This window comes from Thunnus albacares, chromosome 3, assembly GCF_914725855.1.
Source record: "Thunnus albacares chromosome 3, fThuAlb1.1, whole genome shotgun sequence".
Lineage (NCBI taxonomy): Eukaryota > Metazoa > Chordata > Actinopteri > Scombriformes > Scombridae > Thunnus > Thunnus albacares.
The window spans coordinates 37,288,326-37,307,050 of NC_058108.1; the positions used below are offsets into that span (position 1 = coordinate 37,288,326).

The window sequence follows — 18,725 nt, forward strand, 5'->3', positions numbered from 1 at the left end:
AGGTGAAGGTGAAGCATGTAGATGTGCAGGTACGGAGGAACATTAGTGCCAAAATCATGACAGCAAATAATGAACGATCACATGTTCACAAACCATCAAAAAAAAACAAGAATAGTTGACTTTGTTTTAGCTTCATTTAATTTTTATATTAATTTGACACAGTATTTGTTTATCCAGTAATTATTTATTTGATGATTTATGCGTTGATTATTTGTTGTCACCATTTACTTATTTTTAATATTGCAACTTCTAATCATCAGATAAGATCGTTTATTCTTTTTATTGTTAGCAAAAATGCTCCGAGCTAACAGCTAACATGTCATGCATGTATGTTAATGAGAAACAATATGAATGTAGTTAAAAGATGGATGAAATCTATAATCTATAAGATCTATCAGCACTGTTTACTGGTTACTTCTAATCCATATCCTGTTTTTTTCCTCTAAGGTGATGGCAGAATGTGACGCTGTGCGGTTACATTGTATGATCTCTGGTATTTATTAAAACAGACGGTAGCTTGATGAGTCCTGATGAATCTCTGTTCAGACTCAGCAGCGTCTGTTCAGAGAAGCCGTCTGATCACAAGCTAACGTTTATATATAAAACTGTACTGATGTTTATTCTGCTTCACCGTCTTTGACGTCTGATCACCAAAAACACTTCAGCTCAGTCGGTTAAAACAGGTTCGGACGTTAATGTTTATTAAGCATTCAGAGATATTTGCTTGTATAAATAACATTTGGCTCATTCTCAACAAACGTTTACAGGCCAAGAAATGTTCATTAGATGTTACATTAATGTAAAGTTTGTCCTGACGATGTCATCCGCGGCTGTATGGAAGATTTAAAATGCAAAGATAAAAACAAATCAAACACAAGAACAACGTGAAAAACAAAAAAAACATATGTAAAAGGATAATTATGTACATTTTTGCTGAATGAATTGATTTTTTTTAAGATGGAGACTCAGCTGTCCAATCATGCTTTGGCTACGGGGGCCAGAGGGCGGAGCTTATCAGCATTGACACAAGCTGATGGCAGCCATGACGGACAGCTGCACAAGAAACTACGACTGACTGTACAGTAACCATCGTGTCCCACAGGAAACTGTTTTAATGTGAAAGTCTTTCTGTCATGGCTGCCAACAGCGACACTAATCTCTGCCCGTGGTCATGGCCCCCCGAGCTGTGATTGGATAGTTGAAAAACGAAAAAGACTCTTTCGTGCCTCCTCATGAAAACGCCAGGATCCCACCAGGCGCGTCTACGCCGCAACACGGCGTCCTACTCCTCCACCGAGAGCGTTTTCAGAAGCCATCCACCTTTTAAATTCAGTTGCACTGCTACTACAGTAATTACAGCAAAACAATTACAGACGCTCTATGCTGTTTCTGTGTCTGACTTCCTGTCCGGCTCGATCTGCTGTTGCTCTGCGCAGCTTGACGTGGTTTCCGTCAAAAATAGACGGGGCGCTTCTGGGACGTTTCTGGCGCGTCCGGTAGGATCACGAGCGCCATCTTAGAGCGGCCATGATCAGCTCCAGCAGCCGCGTCGCAGCCGGAGCACGGTGCACGATGCGCCACGATGGGATCAAGCTGTACTGACATCGCTCTGTATTTAATATCGGCAGCTCGATGCTGCTCTCTGCTGGACGCTGAAACGCAATACTCCTCTTCACCTTGTTCACTGTGCTGATTTGATTTAAATGTGGTATTTAAAATTCATGTCACAATGAAAAACAACTAATTTGGTTTATAAAGACAAGAAGCTAATTATTAGCCCTTAAACATTTAATTATGACGGTAAATGTTTACATAAAAAGGATATACATATATATACTTTTCCTTCAGCGCCTTCCTCAGGACAAACTTTTCATTTATGTTTGTTTTGTGACGTCTTTCAGCCTCCAGGGGGCGCTGCTGGGACTGGAAACGTTTGTTTTGTTAATATTTTGTACATCAGCTTCACACAATGAGCCAGTTTCACTTTGTTTCATCAAAAAGTGGTGAGAAATGTTGCTACTGTTTTCTAATTTATTTAAACCTTAAACGTACCGCGGAGCAGGAATGTCTTAAATAAATAAATGTTATTCAAGGTGTTTGTTGCTCTGCAGTAAAGTGACGGCTGAAGGTGTTTTTGGTGACGCTGACGTCTCGTGTGAAGGTGAATAAGTTCGGTCTTATTCAGGTTAGATGATTATATTTGCTGTCTGAGGATCTGAAGGTGTATGAAGGCGTGTCCCTCCATGCTCCGCCCCCCCCCCCCCCCCCCCCCCCCCACTGATGTCACTGTTTGGGCCTGCGTGCACAGGTCGGACGGCTGCAGTGGTCTCCTGGTTAACTGTGCCCTCTGTTTTGGCTTGTAGGCTAACACAGGAACAGGAAGGGTTTTGTCCCGCTCAGGATTTGTTGTAAGCCGTCAGGTTTTCCGGGAGCTCAGAACTATGGTGAGCTCTGACTGACTTCATCAGATCAAAAGTGGAATGATGCAAAAAAAAACCCGGCTTCTGGCAGAGCACCCCTCTCCCCCCCCCCCCCCTCCCCCCTTTACCAGTAACAGATTAGTAGATTTATTGGTGAAGAAGAGAAGAAGAAGAGCAGACTGAGGTTTGAAGGTAGAGAAACTGTCTGACAGGTTGTTTCACTCTGATCAGCTGCTGAGACGCTTTAACAGACCAGAATCACTGCTGCAGGACCACAGAACGTCTCCCTGTTTCACAATTATTCTATATATCATCTATTTTATCACTATGACTATCAAACCATGTTTTAAGATATGAAATAGTACAAAATGATACACGATACAATACTGTACAATAATGAATTATACAAATAGAATATAATACTAAAAGATACCAAACTATGCAATAATCTACAATAAGATATTATATATTATAATATGAAGACATGCTAAACAATAAAGTACAATATTAAACAGTCTAATACAACTCAACATGAAACAATAATGTAATAAGGTACCATACAGAATGTGGTGCTGTGTATGATATTACATGATAACAGTGAAATACTACGTAAATGATACCATGTTATAAGATACTATACTTTATAATACTAAATTACTCTAAACTAAGCAATATCATATGATACAATATGATATAATACAGGACCACTATACATACGATACTATAAGATATGTTGTACTACTATACAACATTATACCATGTCATACGTTACTTTTAATACTATATTAACCACTGTTTACAAATACCATATTATAGTATACTATGCTATGATTCTGTACTACTAGATAATACTATACTATCCTAAAATTTGGTACAGTGGGAAAATACTATATTACACAATACTGTACTGTACTGATACTATATTAACCCATATTTAGCTATTTTTATAAAGTGTTGTTTAAATAAAGCACTTTGGGCTGCATTTTCTTGTATGAAAGATGCAATAAAAATAAAGTTATTAAATACTATACTATACTATAATGTACTACACTATAAAATATGATGATTTGATGCTATACAACACTATACTATACTACCATACCATACATACTGTACATATTATATCATACTATAAAATACTATAACATATTATACCATAAAATATGATGTGGTGCCATGCCAAACATACTATACATAATACTATGCTGCACAATACAATATGATCACCATATGATATAATTTAACCAAATTATACTAACACTATATTTTGCTATACTGGTGTACAAATACTATATTGTGCTATAACCTGTTATATTATACCATCTATGCTAAGCTATTCTATGCTAACTATACTGAACTATACTACAATATATTATACTGTATTATATCAGCATTTTATGGTATTATAGCAGTTCTGATCAGATCTAAATTAATCATATTAAGGTTGTCAAAAATTTAAGTTTCTATTAAAAGACACTTAAAACCTGATTAGTGAAGTTTCTGTGTCAGTTTAATTGTAAAATAACTGCACAGCTTCTCATTGGTTGTCCTGTACTACACTATAAAACTCGACCAGTTAATGTATAATATGCTAAACTTTGTTGTCGGTGACTGTTTATGGAGGGAAACTCTGTGGCCCCGCCCCTCCGCAGTGATTGGCGGCTCAGCAGCGAGTTGACGCCTGCAGCACGTTTCGCTACATCTCCGGTGTTACAGTCCGCCAGCTGCTGGTCACTTTGCAGCTGATGATGATGATGATGATGATGATGATGCTGCTGCTGCTGTATCACTGCAGATGCAGAGAAGACTCCTCCCCTCCTTCCCAGTCTGTCCAGTCCTCTGTCAGAGCTGGTCTGACTGGAAACACAGCGGACACTCTCCAGTATATCTGCAGTCCGCCTGAGCTCTGCATGCACTGATGACGGCCCGTGGCATTGCATGCAGAAACAGCATGGTTTGGGGACTGACATGCATCACTTTGAACCTACAAATTCCTCCACGAATCCACTGAAAACTGATAACCATTCATGGCAGGTGTGTTGCATCAGACCAGGCGAGATAAAAGCAGAGTTCAGGCCGGGTCGACACGGAGAGCGCTAATGTGACGGGTGGTTTCAGGTGACCGTAGCTCCAGACGGCGGCAGTCAGAGTGATGTTAGTGTCTCAGTGTCTCAACAGCTCGACCACATCCTCCAATAACACATATCAACTGTTTAAGCACCGGATACATGTTGTCTAGTTCAGACTCATCAGCTCCTCCAGGATTTTATTACTTTACCAGCACAATAATTACCCCAAATTCAATAAATCCCCTCATTATTTCATAAGAACTTGCAATTTTACCCACAAAAAGGTCAAATCAGAAAAACACTTGCAAGTTCAGAACAAATCAAACATTCACCTTCTGCCAAAGCTCAACCAGCTAAACATTTATTTTATGGAGTTTGTTCAGAGCAGTTCTTTAAATGGGAGTGAGTATCACCTGACAGGCTGAAATCAGGGCAAAAAGTCCAACGGTTCAACTGCATATCTCGCTGTTTAGCTGAACAGTCCTCGAACATAAATCACTGCTTTCCAGAATATCCCAAATGAGTCATTTCTGATCTAGCGCCCCCCATCAGGAGGACAGAGAGACGCAGTAGCAGGTTTATTTCCACGATTAAATAAGTAAATCTTCCTGTTAAAGGTTCCAGGAAAGATCACAATTAAAGTAAACCGTCTGACAAACCAGGGTTTTCACATGCTGCTACTCACAAGGTCAAATCAAGTCAAACCTTGAACTTAAAAAACAATTTTCCAAATGCCTGAAAGGGTTTTTTTTCCCCTGATTTTGTCTTCTCAGGAAGAGCTCATTCACAGCTTTGCTATCCCCACAAAGTTCCAACAACTTAAATCTCTGAAAACTATTTCTAACAGCTTATTTTGCTTAAACTCAACCATCTAAACATCTGATTTATGGAACTTCTCTGGAACAGCGTACCGAATGGGAGTGTGCTGTACCTGTCAGGCTTAGTTCAGGGCAAAGTAGCCCATAAATGACAAAACCTTCTTGTCACTGCTCTAAATTCAATTAAACTTTATTATCATTATATTTGCGTACAAAGAAACACAGTCTTGTCATTCCAAGATAGTGTAACCTGCTAAAAATATTTAGAAAATATAAAATAACTGTCAAAGTTAAGGACAAAGACACATACCACAGCAGGTTTTTCATGTTTAGGAAACTAAAACTTCCTGGTTAAAGGCTGGGAAAGATTAAGGTCATGGTTAAAGTCAGCTATGCTAGCTTAGCTGACGCTTTGTTTCATTAAACCTTAACGCCAAAGCAAACCTTCACTTGAGTGTATTTTATCACAGATGCAGGAGATAGTTTTAAATCATTTTAGTGACAACCAGTACTGTTGTTTTTGCAATAAACAACATTCAGCCTCACTGGATGTCAGCAAACAACTATTAGCTACGTACAGATATAGTGAAGTAATGGTGTCCTGAGCAGAGAATGAAGTCACACTTGTTATCTGAACTTCATCTGTTCTTTCTTTTTTGGAAGCCGGTCCGGCCGCGCATGCATGTTAGTGCATGTGAGCGTGCATGTTAGTGCATGTGAGTCCCTCCGCGTTGTCCGTTTCCAACATGGCGGCTACGTCACCGACCTTCTCAAATTATAGCGAAACAGTTCACTAAAATATGTTTCTGAAAACATTTGAGGCAGAAATAGTTAATGTAGTCGCTCAGCATTTGATCATCTCTGAACTGTCTTTTTTTTTTTTTACAACTTAATTGAGTAAGAAAAATTTGTTTTGGTCTGAGATGTTGATGCTAGTGTGACATCTAGTGGGGCTGAATGTCATATATTGCACCTTTAAAGATGAGTGGGAGGGCTCAGTATCGTTTAAAATGTTCTAAAACTAGTGCTGATACCAAAATATATTCATAGATAGAAATATAGACATGTTTCTCCCACAAAAAGTTGAACTTTGTCCAAATGAGAAAAATTAAAATTGACAAAATACATGACAGATGTTGATACTCAGTGTTATTCAGCTCTTCTCACTGAACAGTTTAACAGTTATAGTTCAACTTTAACTAAAAAGAGGTTGTTAATTCAGCCCCAGTGTTTCAGTGCGAGTCCCCCCCTGAGACCTCGGTGTGGTGGTGTTGGGACAAGCTCCGTTGCCATGGTGATGGTTGTTAGTTCAGGTGGTTCGGTAGAATCTGGCCTGTTTCGATCTCTGATGATTCGGTCGTGTCCACGGCGGCTGTCGGGCCGTCGCAGCTGCAGTCAGGATGAGACCTCAGAGTTCAGCTGCTTCCTCTGCAGACATGATATTTGCTCCAGTTACTGCAAATACCATCACACCCCCCCTCCTCCTCCCTCCACCCCAACCCTCCCCCCCTCCCCCCCACTGGCCTGTAGCCTGATCCAGCTGAAGAATGGCTTGTAATGGCAACCAGCCATCTCTAATGCCTGTTGTTACTCTGCACAGGGCTGAGGGTCGACTGGGAGACTCCCAGAACCAGCATGATGTTTGAAATGGACTGACTCTTCTGTTCTTCCTCTCCCCCCCCCTCCTCTCTTGTGCTCCCCCCCTTCAGATAAATGGCTCGTTTAAGTTGGGAGCTGCTCGTGTTCTGTCTGGCTGGCAGATGCAGTGCCTAGTCCCCGGCCTCCAGGACAACGCCAACATGAACGGGACGTCCGAGCAGGCCGACATCCTGCCGCCAAACTGCATGGTCAAAGACCGATGGAAAGTGGTGAGTCAGGAGGAAACTGAGGAGCCGATGAGAGCAGGAATCATGACAGAGGACAAAATCACTGTACACTCCTCAGCGCAGGGATTTTATTAGGGACCGAGCCCAAAAGGCAGAGGACTACTGTAAAACAGTAGTCCTCTGCCTTAGGACGAGGACCCTATTGTTTTACATGTGTTTGTTTGTTTGTTTCTTTATTATTACACCACTTAAACCTTAATTTGACCCCCTAAACATGCTCAAAAACTCACCAAATTTGGCACACACATCAGGTCTGGTGAAATATTTGATAAAATGTAAAAATTAACACTCAAAGTGCCATAATGTGCTCTATAGCGCCACCTATGTAACTAAAATGGCCGCCACGGCCCGTAGGAATGTCGTATAGAGATCAAACCAAAACTCAATTATTCGTCTCATCAAGACCTACAAATCATATGCTGACACCCCTGACCTAAATCCAACAGGAAGTCTGCAATTAGCCTTTCAAAATAAGACTTTGCCCCAATTTTGGCCCCCGAACAAACGCTATCTCCTCCGAGGGCGTTAATGGTATCGGCTTCAAACTTTAATCGGTGACTTATGACACTATGCTGAAAAAAAGTTTTTTTTTTAAATTTTGTAATAACTCGAACAGTTTGGATTTTATAAACCCTGAAAGTTGCAGTGCCACATCACACCTTACAATGTAAACCAATGGGGAGGCAATCTATTGGCATGAACTTTGTGTCAAACAGAGGCTTCTGACGTCTAAACTATAAGTCTGACCATTTTCAAACCTGTATCAATGGATTCGCCGCGAAATTTCCTACTAAAATATGATTTTTAATGTAAGATTTGGCCAAAGTCATGGGATTTATGAGGAGATTTCACAAGAAGCGTACTCTAAAATCCTCCTCTCCAACTGCTCCTGGTGATGTCACTCCCTCAGTGCTGTGAAACATTCCGCAATACACACTCATTATAAAATCACAGGAGGAGCAAGAAAAGACTTTAAAACTCACACTCTAATATCTCAAAAACAATAAAATATAGAAAAAACATGTAAATTCAAGATTTGTAGGTCAAAGTCTCGTGACTCATTTAAAGTTCAAATGAAGTTTGTATCTAAAACTATGTGGAAGCAGTAAATGTTCAAAAAGGTGTGGGTTCACTCACACTCTCCATTCAAATATATGAGTATTTTTCTGTGTCCAGCTGCAGTTACTTATTGTCTCTACACACCTGACAGTACACATGTCAATCACACTTTCAAAATAAAAGCACACCACACTTGTAAGAAATATCCCTCATTTTTAAAAAGCAAAATGATCTGATCCTGACGGGCCAGAGTGCGAGGTCCCGACCAACGCTGCTCACAGCTTTAATTTAATATTTTAAATTCATTTTCACACAGAAAGCTGTATCTGGTTGAAACTGATTCTGTTTTCCTGTGATTAAGCTGAGACTCGGTTTAAGAGAGAGAATGAGGATGAATGACAGACGTCTCACTTTAGTGAGAGTTCACACATTCAGTTGAGTCCATGTGAACACATCGTTCACACGTTTACTTCACAGTCCTGCCGAGTGTCTCAAAATCCTCCAAATCATCAAGTTTCCTCTCAAGCTGCTGATAAGAAAATCCATCTCCGTTGATATTTAAATGTCACATCTGTCTCATGGACGCTGTTAAAAGAATAATGTGAAATTATGTTATTTTCTTTGTTTATATAAAAGTATATCTAGCAAATAACAAATCATGATCATGTTTTCCATATTAATGCGACACAAAAAATGTCCCATAAATAGCTACATTATGATGCACCGACACTAAAACCACCTACAATAAAACAACAAACCTTTAAAGTCAATAAATCGTAGGAGAATTATCTGTAAATAAAAAAGGAGCTGACGATATTTTTCAGCCCTGAGTTGTGTCTGCAGGCTTCTGTCACTGCTATGAGTGCATGTTAATAACTGCACCACCACCTGATCTTAATGTAATAAATAAAGTTGACTGACTGCTGGATTGATGATGACAGTTAAAGGGTTAATACAAGTAAAATCACATCTGTGGTTCTTTGAGCTTCTTCTTCTTTTTCTGAAGTAATAAGTTGCGTAATGCAGTTTCTGTCTCAGCCAATCAGGTCGCAGTGTGGAGCCTGCAGGCTGTTTGCACTTCACTGATCAATTTACTGTCCCCATTGAGCTTCAACACACACAAGTCTTTCTATAGTTATGAGGACATCATGCATTTACTGTAACCTTAAAGTATTTATATTCTGGGGCTCTACTGGAATATCTTTGCATGATTTCCAGTTAAAAACTCCTTATTTATCTTCTGCAGCCCCTTTAATTAACCTTAAAGCGACTATAATCAGTATTTTTATATTAATAATGTCAGTGTGTAATGTGTTGGTTGTGGCTCGTAGTGATGAACCTACAGAGAATCATCAGAGACTCTGCAGCTCCTCTCGGCTTTACGGAGCTTTATAGTGAGTTTCAGCTCATTGTTTATCTGTCCGGCTGCAACTTTACTGTTCTGGTTCACTCTCAGCGTCTCATAGCGTTGTTTTCAGAGATAAAGCTCTAAAAAAAGCCGCTGTACACTACCTGCACAGTTAGCTGTAGACTAGCTGGTGAACATAGTGGAGCATTTAGCAGCTAAAGAGCCAGATATTTCCCTCAGGAGTTGGTAGAGAGTAAAAACAGAAGCTAAAAGAGAGTGAATGTTGGACTTATATTCACCAGGTGGACAGAAACACGACTCCACATGAATGATAATGTTGCTCCGTAACTGCTGGATGTGGAAATAACTTCACGACTTGTTTTTGATGAAAACTAAACATCTTTTTAATTCATGCTTATAAAGCTTTTATAAAGGACGAGTTGTCACAAAGCGGTAACACATGTAGTCACATTCTGGGCTGATTTTATTGATTCTGTCATTTAGAGCAAATTGATTTAAAGAGTAAACAGATAATCAGTAGTAATTATTGGTTATTGTTATTGTTATTGTTATAATTATTGTTGGTTATTGTCGGTTGTGTCTGAGTCGGTTCTTCCTTCTCTGTCGCAGCTGAAGAAGATCGGTGGAGGCGGGTTCGGGGAGATCTACGAAGCCTTGGACCTGCTGACGCGGGAGAACGTGGCGCTGAAGGTGGAGTCGGCCCAGCAGCCCAAACAGGTGCTGAAGATGGAGGTGGCGGTGCTGAAGAAGCTGCAGGGTGAGACTCTGCTTTTAGTCTGCCGGGCTTGTTATTAGCAGTTGACATCATATTTGTTACTTGTGCAAATAAATAAAACTCTCTCGCTCTTTTGTCTCTTTTTCTTCTGCAGGTAAAAACCACGTCTGTAAGTTTATCGGCTGCGGGAGAAACGACAAATTCAACTACGTGGTCATGCAGCTTCAGGTGAGTCATGGTGCTGGAGGTGGATCCAGGCCAGATTAACTTCAACACTGATGACATTTTTTTTTTAATAATTAATTTTTTTTTAGCTTTTTTTTGCACAGCGACACTGAGAGCTCAACATGCTGCAACTTAGATAACAAATGAAAACAGAGAAAACACTCTGACGGCATGTGCAGCATTTGGGAAGAAAAACACTGCAAAATGAGAAAACACAACATCCAAAAACACAGAAATGAGTTATAAAACAATAAAAGTTTCTAAGGAAAGTGATAGAAACACCTGAGCTTTCATATAGTACACTGTGTACACTATATATTACTGGCGTAGTGCGCAAATTTTGACAGGGTTGGTGTTGTCTCAAATCAAACGCAGCCGTTGTGCACTTACCGGAAATTACGATCGCAAATTAGCTTTAGCTAGCGTTAGCATTTGTGTTATCAAATCATTACAGACTGCTAAATTAATCCAAAAAATGTACTGATGGCTTATAAACGACATCAGTATAGTGGTGCTTAGTGCTAAAAACACATGTATAACTTACATGTTTATAATGTGGTGATGTTCACCGTAGTTACAACGTACCCGGCCGCCATTTCCAGTTTAAAAAATGGTCCCTCCTCTTCTGCTATGTAGCCAAGATGGCGACCATTGAGGGCGAGAAGCGTCCATAGTTCCACACTCAACTTTTTTACCATTTTCAGTGCATTTCCCCATTCTTCTCGGTGTGAACGCACTTCTGCACTCAAAATGTTAAGCGTTGAGTACAGAAGTACGCGATTTGAGACGCAGCACTGGACTGTTTATTCTGGTCGTCCAGAGTCGATCCCAATGATTTTTTTCGCCAGTTCCGCCCAGCTCATTTGTATATTTAGATCCGATCACAATGCGGGAACAACTTAGAAAACAAGAACGCATTTTAATACCAGCTTTAAATGCAAAGACACATTAGTTGGATGTTGTTATGTAGATAATGAATCCAGATACAGATCAGATGTTAATATCAGGTGTAAATGAAGCCACCTGGATTAAACTTCTATTGTTTTCTGTGGACTTGCAGCATTTCTCTTTCTGTGTTTTCTGTTTTTTGGTTGAGGTTTGATGGTGCACTTATGGAAAAAGACTCGTGGGACTCGTGTTTCTGTCCTGCACGATGACAGCTTCTGTAATGTGTTTCATCTTTCTAGCAGCTTGTTTGAAAGCGTCTTGTGTATTGATTAACTGAACGATCGTCGGTTGCAGGGTCGAAACCTGGCCGACCTGCGGAGGAGTCAGCCCAGAGGAACCTTCACCATGAGCACCACCCTGCGGCTCGGGAAGCAGATCCTGGAGTCCATCGAAGCCATCCACTCAGTGGGCTTCCTGCACCGCGACATCAAACCGGTACGACGAAAACTGTTGAATGTGTTGAATGTTTGAATTGATTTAATTTCAAAATGTTTCTGTTATAAATGCTGGTGTGACTGTGATCCCTAAAACATAAATAATTTATAGGTATAAGCTGAAATAAGACAAAGTTTGGATTTTTGTTCATAATGAGACACATTTTTTGTTATTACTCCGACAAAAACGGTCTTGTTACATCGGCAAAGGTCCAAAATATTTAGTCCAAAAAACATTATTGCATCAATAAATATCCGGCTGTTACATCATTTCAAATTAGCTGGCTCATAACTTACGTTAGTATGCAAATATTAGCCACATCTTGGTATAAAATGGCGGCTGCACTCTGGTGTTTTGATTGACACCTCACTTGACCCAATAGGAGCTTCCATATCCTGTTCACAGCCCACAGTAGTGCCTGCCCCTCTTCCTGCCTGAGCCAATAGGAACAGATTCTGCCGATGACTGGCACTTCAAATAGCCAATGAAACTCCGAAAATGACCATATGCTGCTTTATTGCTTTTTATAAAGCCAAAACATGTAGATTTAAATAGTTTGCTGTATAAATATTGTCTTTGATATAAAGAAAAATGTTTACAATCAGACATTATTCAGTGTTTTTCAGTCCATTTTTAGACATTTAAAACCAAATTATCAGGATTAAAGATGATTGAGAGCGATTTTTTGTAAAAATGTGAACAAACTAGTGGAAAGTTTTAATTTCATTAATGCTGTTCATCTTCAGGTGTTGTGTTTTTTTTTTAATCTTTGAAAGACTTTCAGCACGTCTGCAGGATTTTACATGAATGTTAAACATTCTCCGCGTTGTAAACAGAAAAACAAGCCAATGACAGCGAGGACAGGGGAGGTTAAGAGAGAATTTGGAGCACAGTGTTGAATAGATTTGCATGTTAATGAGCAGAACAGGAACAAAAGCTGGAGGACAGACACAGACACTGATGATGAAGGTCAGAGTGACGAATAACTAACCAGCGGGTCTGAGACTCGGAGCTTCGTGCTCATAAACTTCATCAGACTCAGTTCAGTCTGGATCAGGATTCATCAACACAGTTTACTCTGTTCGGATGAATTCAGGTCATTCATTGTCTTATCTGAAACATCTTTTACTCTTCAGTTACTGGTTTAATTAGCAGTAGAAGTACTCAGATCCTTTACTGCAGTAAAAGTACTAATAAAGCAATGTAAAAATACTCCATTACAAGTAAAAGTCCTGCATGAAAAATCCTACAACAGTAAAAGTACATAAGTATTATGAGCTTAATGTAGTTAAAGTATTGCAGTAAAAGTACATAAGTATTATGAGCTTGATGTAGTTAAAGTATTGCAGTAAAAGTACATAAGTATTATGAGCTTGATGTAGTTAAAGTATTGCAGTAAAAGTACATAAGTATTATGAGCTTGATGTAGTTAAAGTATTGCAGTAAAAGTAGTGGTTTGGTCCCTCTGACTGATATATTATTATATATGACATCATTAGATTATTAATAGTGAAGCATCAGTGTTAGAGCAGCATGTTACTGTTGTAGCTGCTGGAGGTGGAGCTAGTTTACACTACTTTATATACAGTTAGCTAGTTTAGTCCAGTGGTTCCCAACCTAGGGGTCGGGCCCCTCCAAAGGGTCAGCAGATAAATCTGAGGGGTCATGAGATGATTAATGGGAGAGGAAAGAAGAAAAAACAAAGTTCTGATACACAAATCTGTTTTCAGTTTTTGGACTTTTTCTCTAATCTTTGATTTTTGCTGAAATATTGGATCATTTGAACATTTATTGAAATGAAAGCATGTGAGAAGTTTAGAGGGAAAAATCACTATTTGGTGGAGCTGTTAACAACTCATAGACATGTGAAATGTGACCCCGACTACACACTGCTTTTTGTAAGACGTCAAAAGACAAAAAGGTTGGAAACCACTGGTTTCATCTTTAACAATGTGTTGTATTTTAAAAGCTTGTTATATTATCCATTGTGTCAAATCTTCATCTGAAAATTAACTAAAGCTGTCAAATAAATGTAGTGGAGTAGAAAGTACAATATTTCCCTCTGAAATGTAGAAAGTAGCATCACATGGAAATACTCAAGTAAAGTACAAGTACCTCTAAACTGTATCCATATGTCCTCTGAACTCTGATGTGTTTCTGTTTTGTTCCTGCAGTCGAACTTTGCGATGGGCCGGCTTCCCTCCACCTACAGGAAGTGCTACATGCTGGACTTCGGTCTGGCGCGGCAGTACACCAACACCACCGGGGAGGTCCGACCGGTAAGAAACTTTATCAACAACCTGTCTCTCGACATCACAACGTCATTAGGTCTGTTTTCTGAAAGTAAGCTGTAGAAAGCTACAGCGACAAAATAATCATAACTCAAGGTCCATTATTCTTCCAGAGCTTTCAACTGAGATTGTTGAAGATTATTTTGTCACATCAGAGCAACAGCTGATGTTCTATAATTCGTCCAGAGTGTGGTCATGTTTTTCATGTTACCTGTATGGAAGACCAAACCTGCCACCAGGATGCTTCCTGTCTGTTTTTTTTTTGTCAGGAACGAGCTTCCATACATTGTGTCTTCTTTTTAATCATTAAACTCATTTATACAAAATATGAATGTTTCTTGTTATACTGACATACCAACACGTCACATGACCACATCTAATTTAAAGGATACATTTATTCTGTGCAACAAAAGTAAAAGTAAATAATAAAAAATAAGTTCCAGGATATAAATATTTAAACAGTATAATTTGTTAAATGGTGATAACAAGAAAGAAATATGTTATAACTTGAAAATATCTTGTTAAACAGGATGTTGTTCTGGTTATAACATGAAAATATTTGTTTTTGTTTTATTCGGGTTGTTTTTGTCGCCTCTGTTTATTTTTCTTCTTGCTTCCTTTAAACTGCTTAAAATCCCAAACTGAGTAATAAACGGCTGACGGCAGACTGGGCGTGTTTGCTGCATTGCAGCACATTAGTTCAATAGATGAGTCTGAGTGGTTCCTCCTGTCTGTTACAGGCCTGCGTGTGTGTGTGTGTGTGTGTGTGTGTGTGTGTGTGTGTGTGTGTGTGTGTACAAACTGATCAATAATAAGTCTCAAGGATTGATCAGATACATTACACAACCTGATATTAGTCATTGATCACAGAGCAGCAGATCCTGAAACTGCGTGATGGAGTTTTTGATGAAGTCCAGAGCGTCTCCAGATGTTTTTTATTGGATGTTAATCAATAATCAATAATCAATAATCAGTAACCAAAGTCTGCTGGTCTTCGTAGTTTGACTCTGAGCTGCTGCGTCTCTCTTCTCCTTCCTCTCATTCATTTTCTGTCTCTCAGATTTAACCCGGAGCTATTTTTAGATCAGTGAGCCGCTTCCAATTACTGTCATCTTCCTCATTTCCTCTCCTCTTCCTCCTTATCTTCCTCATTTCCTCTCCTCTTCTTCCTCACCTTCCTCATTTTCTCTCCTCTTCTTCTTCCTCCTCCTCTTTCTCATTTCCTCTCCTCTTCCTCTCCTCTTCCTCCTCCTCCTCCTGCAGTAGTGTTGCTTCTGTTGCAGCACTCAGATGAATATTTGATGCTGTTACATGCGTCAGTGGGCGAGAGACCTCAGGCTCTCTCTCTCTCTCTCTCTCTTTCTCCTCTTCCCATCATCCTCTGCTTCTCTCTCCAGCTGAGTCAGCTTCAGCTCGCTCTTCCTCTTCTACCACTCCCCTGCGCTCTGCTCCTCTTCTTCTCTTCCTCCTCTCACCATCCCTCCATCCTCTCTCTCTCTCTCACAGCGTGACATCAGCTCTGATCAAACAGGAAGTCCTCTAACAGCAGCTGACTCAGGTCACATGATCAGGTTATCTAAGCAGCAGCAGCAGATGATGATGATGATGATGATGATGATGATGGAGAAGTATTTACTTTGCATGGCGTTATTCTATATAGAGAGCTGAAGTCATGACATCACTTCCTGTCTAGAGTGTTTCTGGAGTTTATCTCGGCGCCGCTACGGCAGCTGCTGTCAGACATTTGAACCTTTTGATTTTAACAAAGTTAAATGTTATTTTCGGTGCAGGTACGTACGTCACCGTGACCTCCTGCTGTAATCTGAGATCTGAAAGACGTCTGTCTGTCCTGCTGTTATTAGATACGTCTGAACTCGCTGCCGCCGCCGCCGCAGCTCCACTCACTCAGTCTGTCCAGCCGTAACTTTTAGCCTGAAAACCTCTCGGACTAAATATTGAATAAACAATGATATTAGATTTTTAGGTTTTTATCTAAACATGTGAAGTGATATACTGTGGAGACAGGTTCTGATCCACGTTAATGAGATATTTAATGAAGTTTTCTTACGTCTGGAACAGAAACTGGAAGTTCTGCTTTGACTCTATTTGTCTTATTGTCAACAATTCTCATGAAAACACCAAAAAAATCAACTAAATCAGTCTCTGGATACGTTCATTCTCTGTCTGCGTCTCTCAGCTCAGAGCTCTTTAGTTCATACTGAAGATGTCATGTTAAAAAATTAATCATTTAATTTCTTAAAACAGCTGGTGACTGAAGATTTCAACAAAAAAAATATGTTCAGAATATTTTCAGCATTTAAAAAGGAACTCCACATTAAACTCTGTGGTTTGATCATGTGACTTTGTTAAGGTGGCGGGTTAATGTTACTACTTCCTTAAAGTTAGACCACGTTTGTCGTCATGGCAATGATAATAACCGCGGGGTTAAAGGTTAGGGTGATGATCGTAGTTACACTTTTTAAAAAACTGTCCCGGTTCGCAGCTGGAAACAGGAAACAGGAACAGCAGTCATCTGATTTCCTGTTTTGCTCTTCATCATCTTCATCCATGTGTGACTTCAGGCCTCGTGGTTCAGTCGTTCTGTCACAGTTATAGTGACTCTCATTCAAACACATTTTAATATTTACGTAGCCTCTGGAAGCTTCCTGAAGCTGACCAATCAGAACAGAGTGGGCTCATCAGGAGGGCGGGGCTTAAAGAGACAGGAGCTAAAACGGCCTGTTTCAGACAGAGGCTGAACTGAGGGGCTGCATAAAGGACCAGTAGAAGATAAATAAGGAGTTTTTAACTGGAAATCATGCAAATATATCCCAGTAGAGCCCCAGAATATAAATATAGAGGCTGGAAACGTGCAGCAGCTTTAGTGCAGCTGCTGCAGGATCAGATCTCCGCTGCTCTGGAGGTTTCTGCTGATGAATAAATCATCTGGGTGGAATAAATAGATCTGCTGCTTCATGTCTGTGATGGTTGAAGTGAAACACGGGAGGTCTGGCACGTGAACGCAGCGTGTTGATTTGAACAGTTCGTTCTGTTCTACTGTCATTTCCTAGAATTAATATGTTCACTACAACTCCTGTTTCCTTTTAGTTTTCACCTCATGTGAGCGGACGAGGATGAAGTAAAAATATACATCAGCTTTTTTTTCCTCTAAATTCTGACTTTTTCTCAGAATTTGGACTTTAAAAAAATCCATTTTAAAAGTCACAATTCTGAAATTGATCTCAGAGCCTTTGGAAATTTCTCTCTGAGAAGAATTGTGTCATTGATTTCACTTCATATCTTGTATAATTTGTGATAAAGTGTCAAAACATTTTATGTTACAACATTATTTTCCAACAAAACAGTGTCATTCCATAAAACTATGAACAGACCGTTACTGTGGATTAATGCCACACTTTAACTTTGATGTCAGTTACTTCAGTGACAGTTTGCATGATGTTCAGTCTGTATTGATCACCAGTCATCAGTTCTTTTATCAATAATTTGTGTTCTGTGATGTTTCAGTTTGTTGTTGTTTTTATTTTATGTGTTTTATTTTCATCTTTTTATGTTTCAGTGTTGTTTTTGTTTTTCTTACAGTTCCTTTGGACTTATGATTTTGACGTGCATGCCTCCTGTTTCTCCATCATCTCCATGGTTACCCAGGGATGTGAGTGGTTTCTATAGCAACAGAGGGGTCACAGCAGCATCAGCAGCCGACCGCCAAAGTAAAACATGAAAAACCACAACTTGAAAAAATTAAAGTGTGATAACTTCGACATTCAGATATGAAATGACCCAAACACATTATTAATGTTAATATAATGTTATTAACACATTTTACAGCTGTCATAAATAAACTACATTTTCACTCATTTATTATTTTTAATCATTTTTCAGGAGAGTAGTCTGTGTTAGTCAGTAGCCACGTCATTGTCAGAGCTGTGATGCTTAAAGGACGAGTTCACAATTCTTCAAGTCCGTCTTAAAACAACAGTCAGGAGCCCAAATGAACAGTGAAACCTGTTTTTCTTGCTGTAATCATTCCTCCTGTTCATACTGACCATTAGAAGATTCCTTCACTTACAATGTAATAGGGTTTTTTCCATCAGTACTTTCAGTTATCTGCTTTATTTTACAGCCGTATCAGAGCTGTGTTAAGTTACTGCTGATGAAAACCCAACATTTCCTACTTTTGCTGCTTCATGTTAAAAGCTTTTAAATGACAAAGTAATTAGCGGAGCTTTGTTAGTGGCGCTATTCTTCAATAAAAACAGGTCGACACAACAAGATGTGGACATATTTGGAGCAACTTTTTCAGTGAATCAGTTAGAAATAATTCTAGGAGGAAGATTACAAGCAGAAACAGCCACAGCGATGATGTTTGATGAAGAGCTGCAGACAACAAACTCTTAATGCATTTTCTGCAAATAGCTCACCTCCAGCAAGTAAACAAGTTCTTTTACCTGCTGTGCTGTGTGATGGAAAAA

At 39.5% G+C, this 18,725-nt stretch overlaps 1 protein-coding gene across 4 annotated transcripts in view; it reads left to right on the forward strand.

Moving 5' to 3' along the window:
• Positions 1-18,725, forward strand: part of ttbk1a (tau tubulin kinase 1a) — a 54,984-nt gene that overhangs the window by 3,501 nt on the left and 32,758 nt on the right. For 2 of the 4 annotated variants that reach the window (XM_044343329.1, XM_044343339.1), the window contains exons 2-6: positions 7,017-7,175; positions 10,231-10,378; positions 10,491-10,564; positions 11,804-11,944; positions 14,119-14,223. In XM_044343329.1, coding sequence (XP_044199264.1) covers positions 7,068-7,175; positions 10,231-10,378; positions 10,491-10,564; positions 11,804-11,944; positions 14,119-14,223 — 576 coding nt within the window. In that variant the 5' untranslated portion in view covers positions 7,017-7,067. Of the gene's footprint in view, positions 1-7,016; positions 7,176-10,230; positions 10,379-10,490; positions 10,565-11,803; positions 11,945-14,118; positions 14,224-17,835; positions 17,906-17,944; positions 17,964-18,725 lie in introns of those variants that run through there. The other 2 variants (XM_044343346.1, XM_044343355.1) reach the window with 2 other exon arrangements.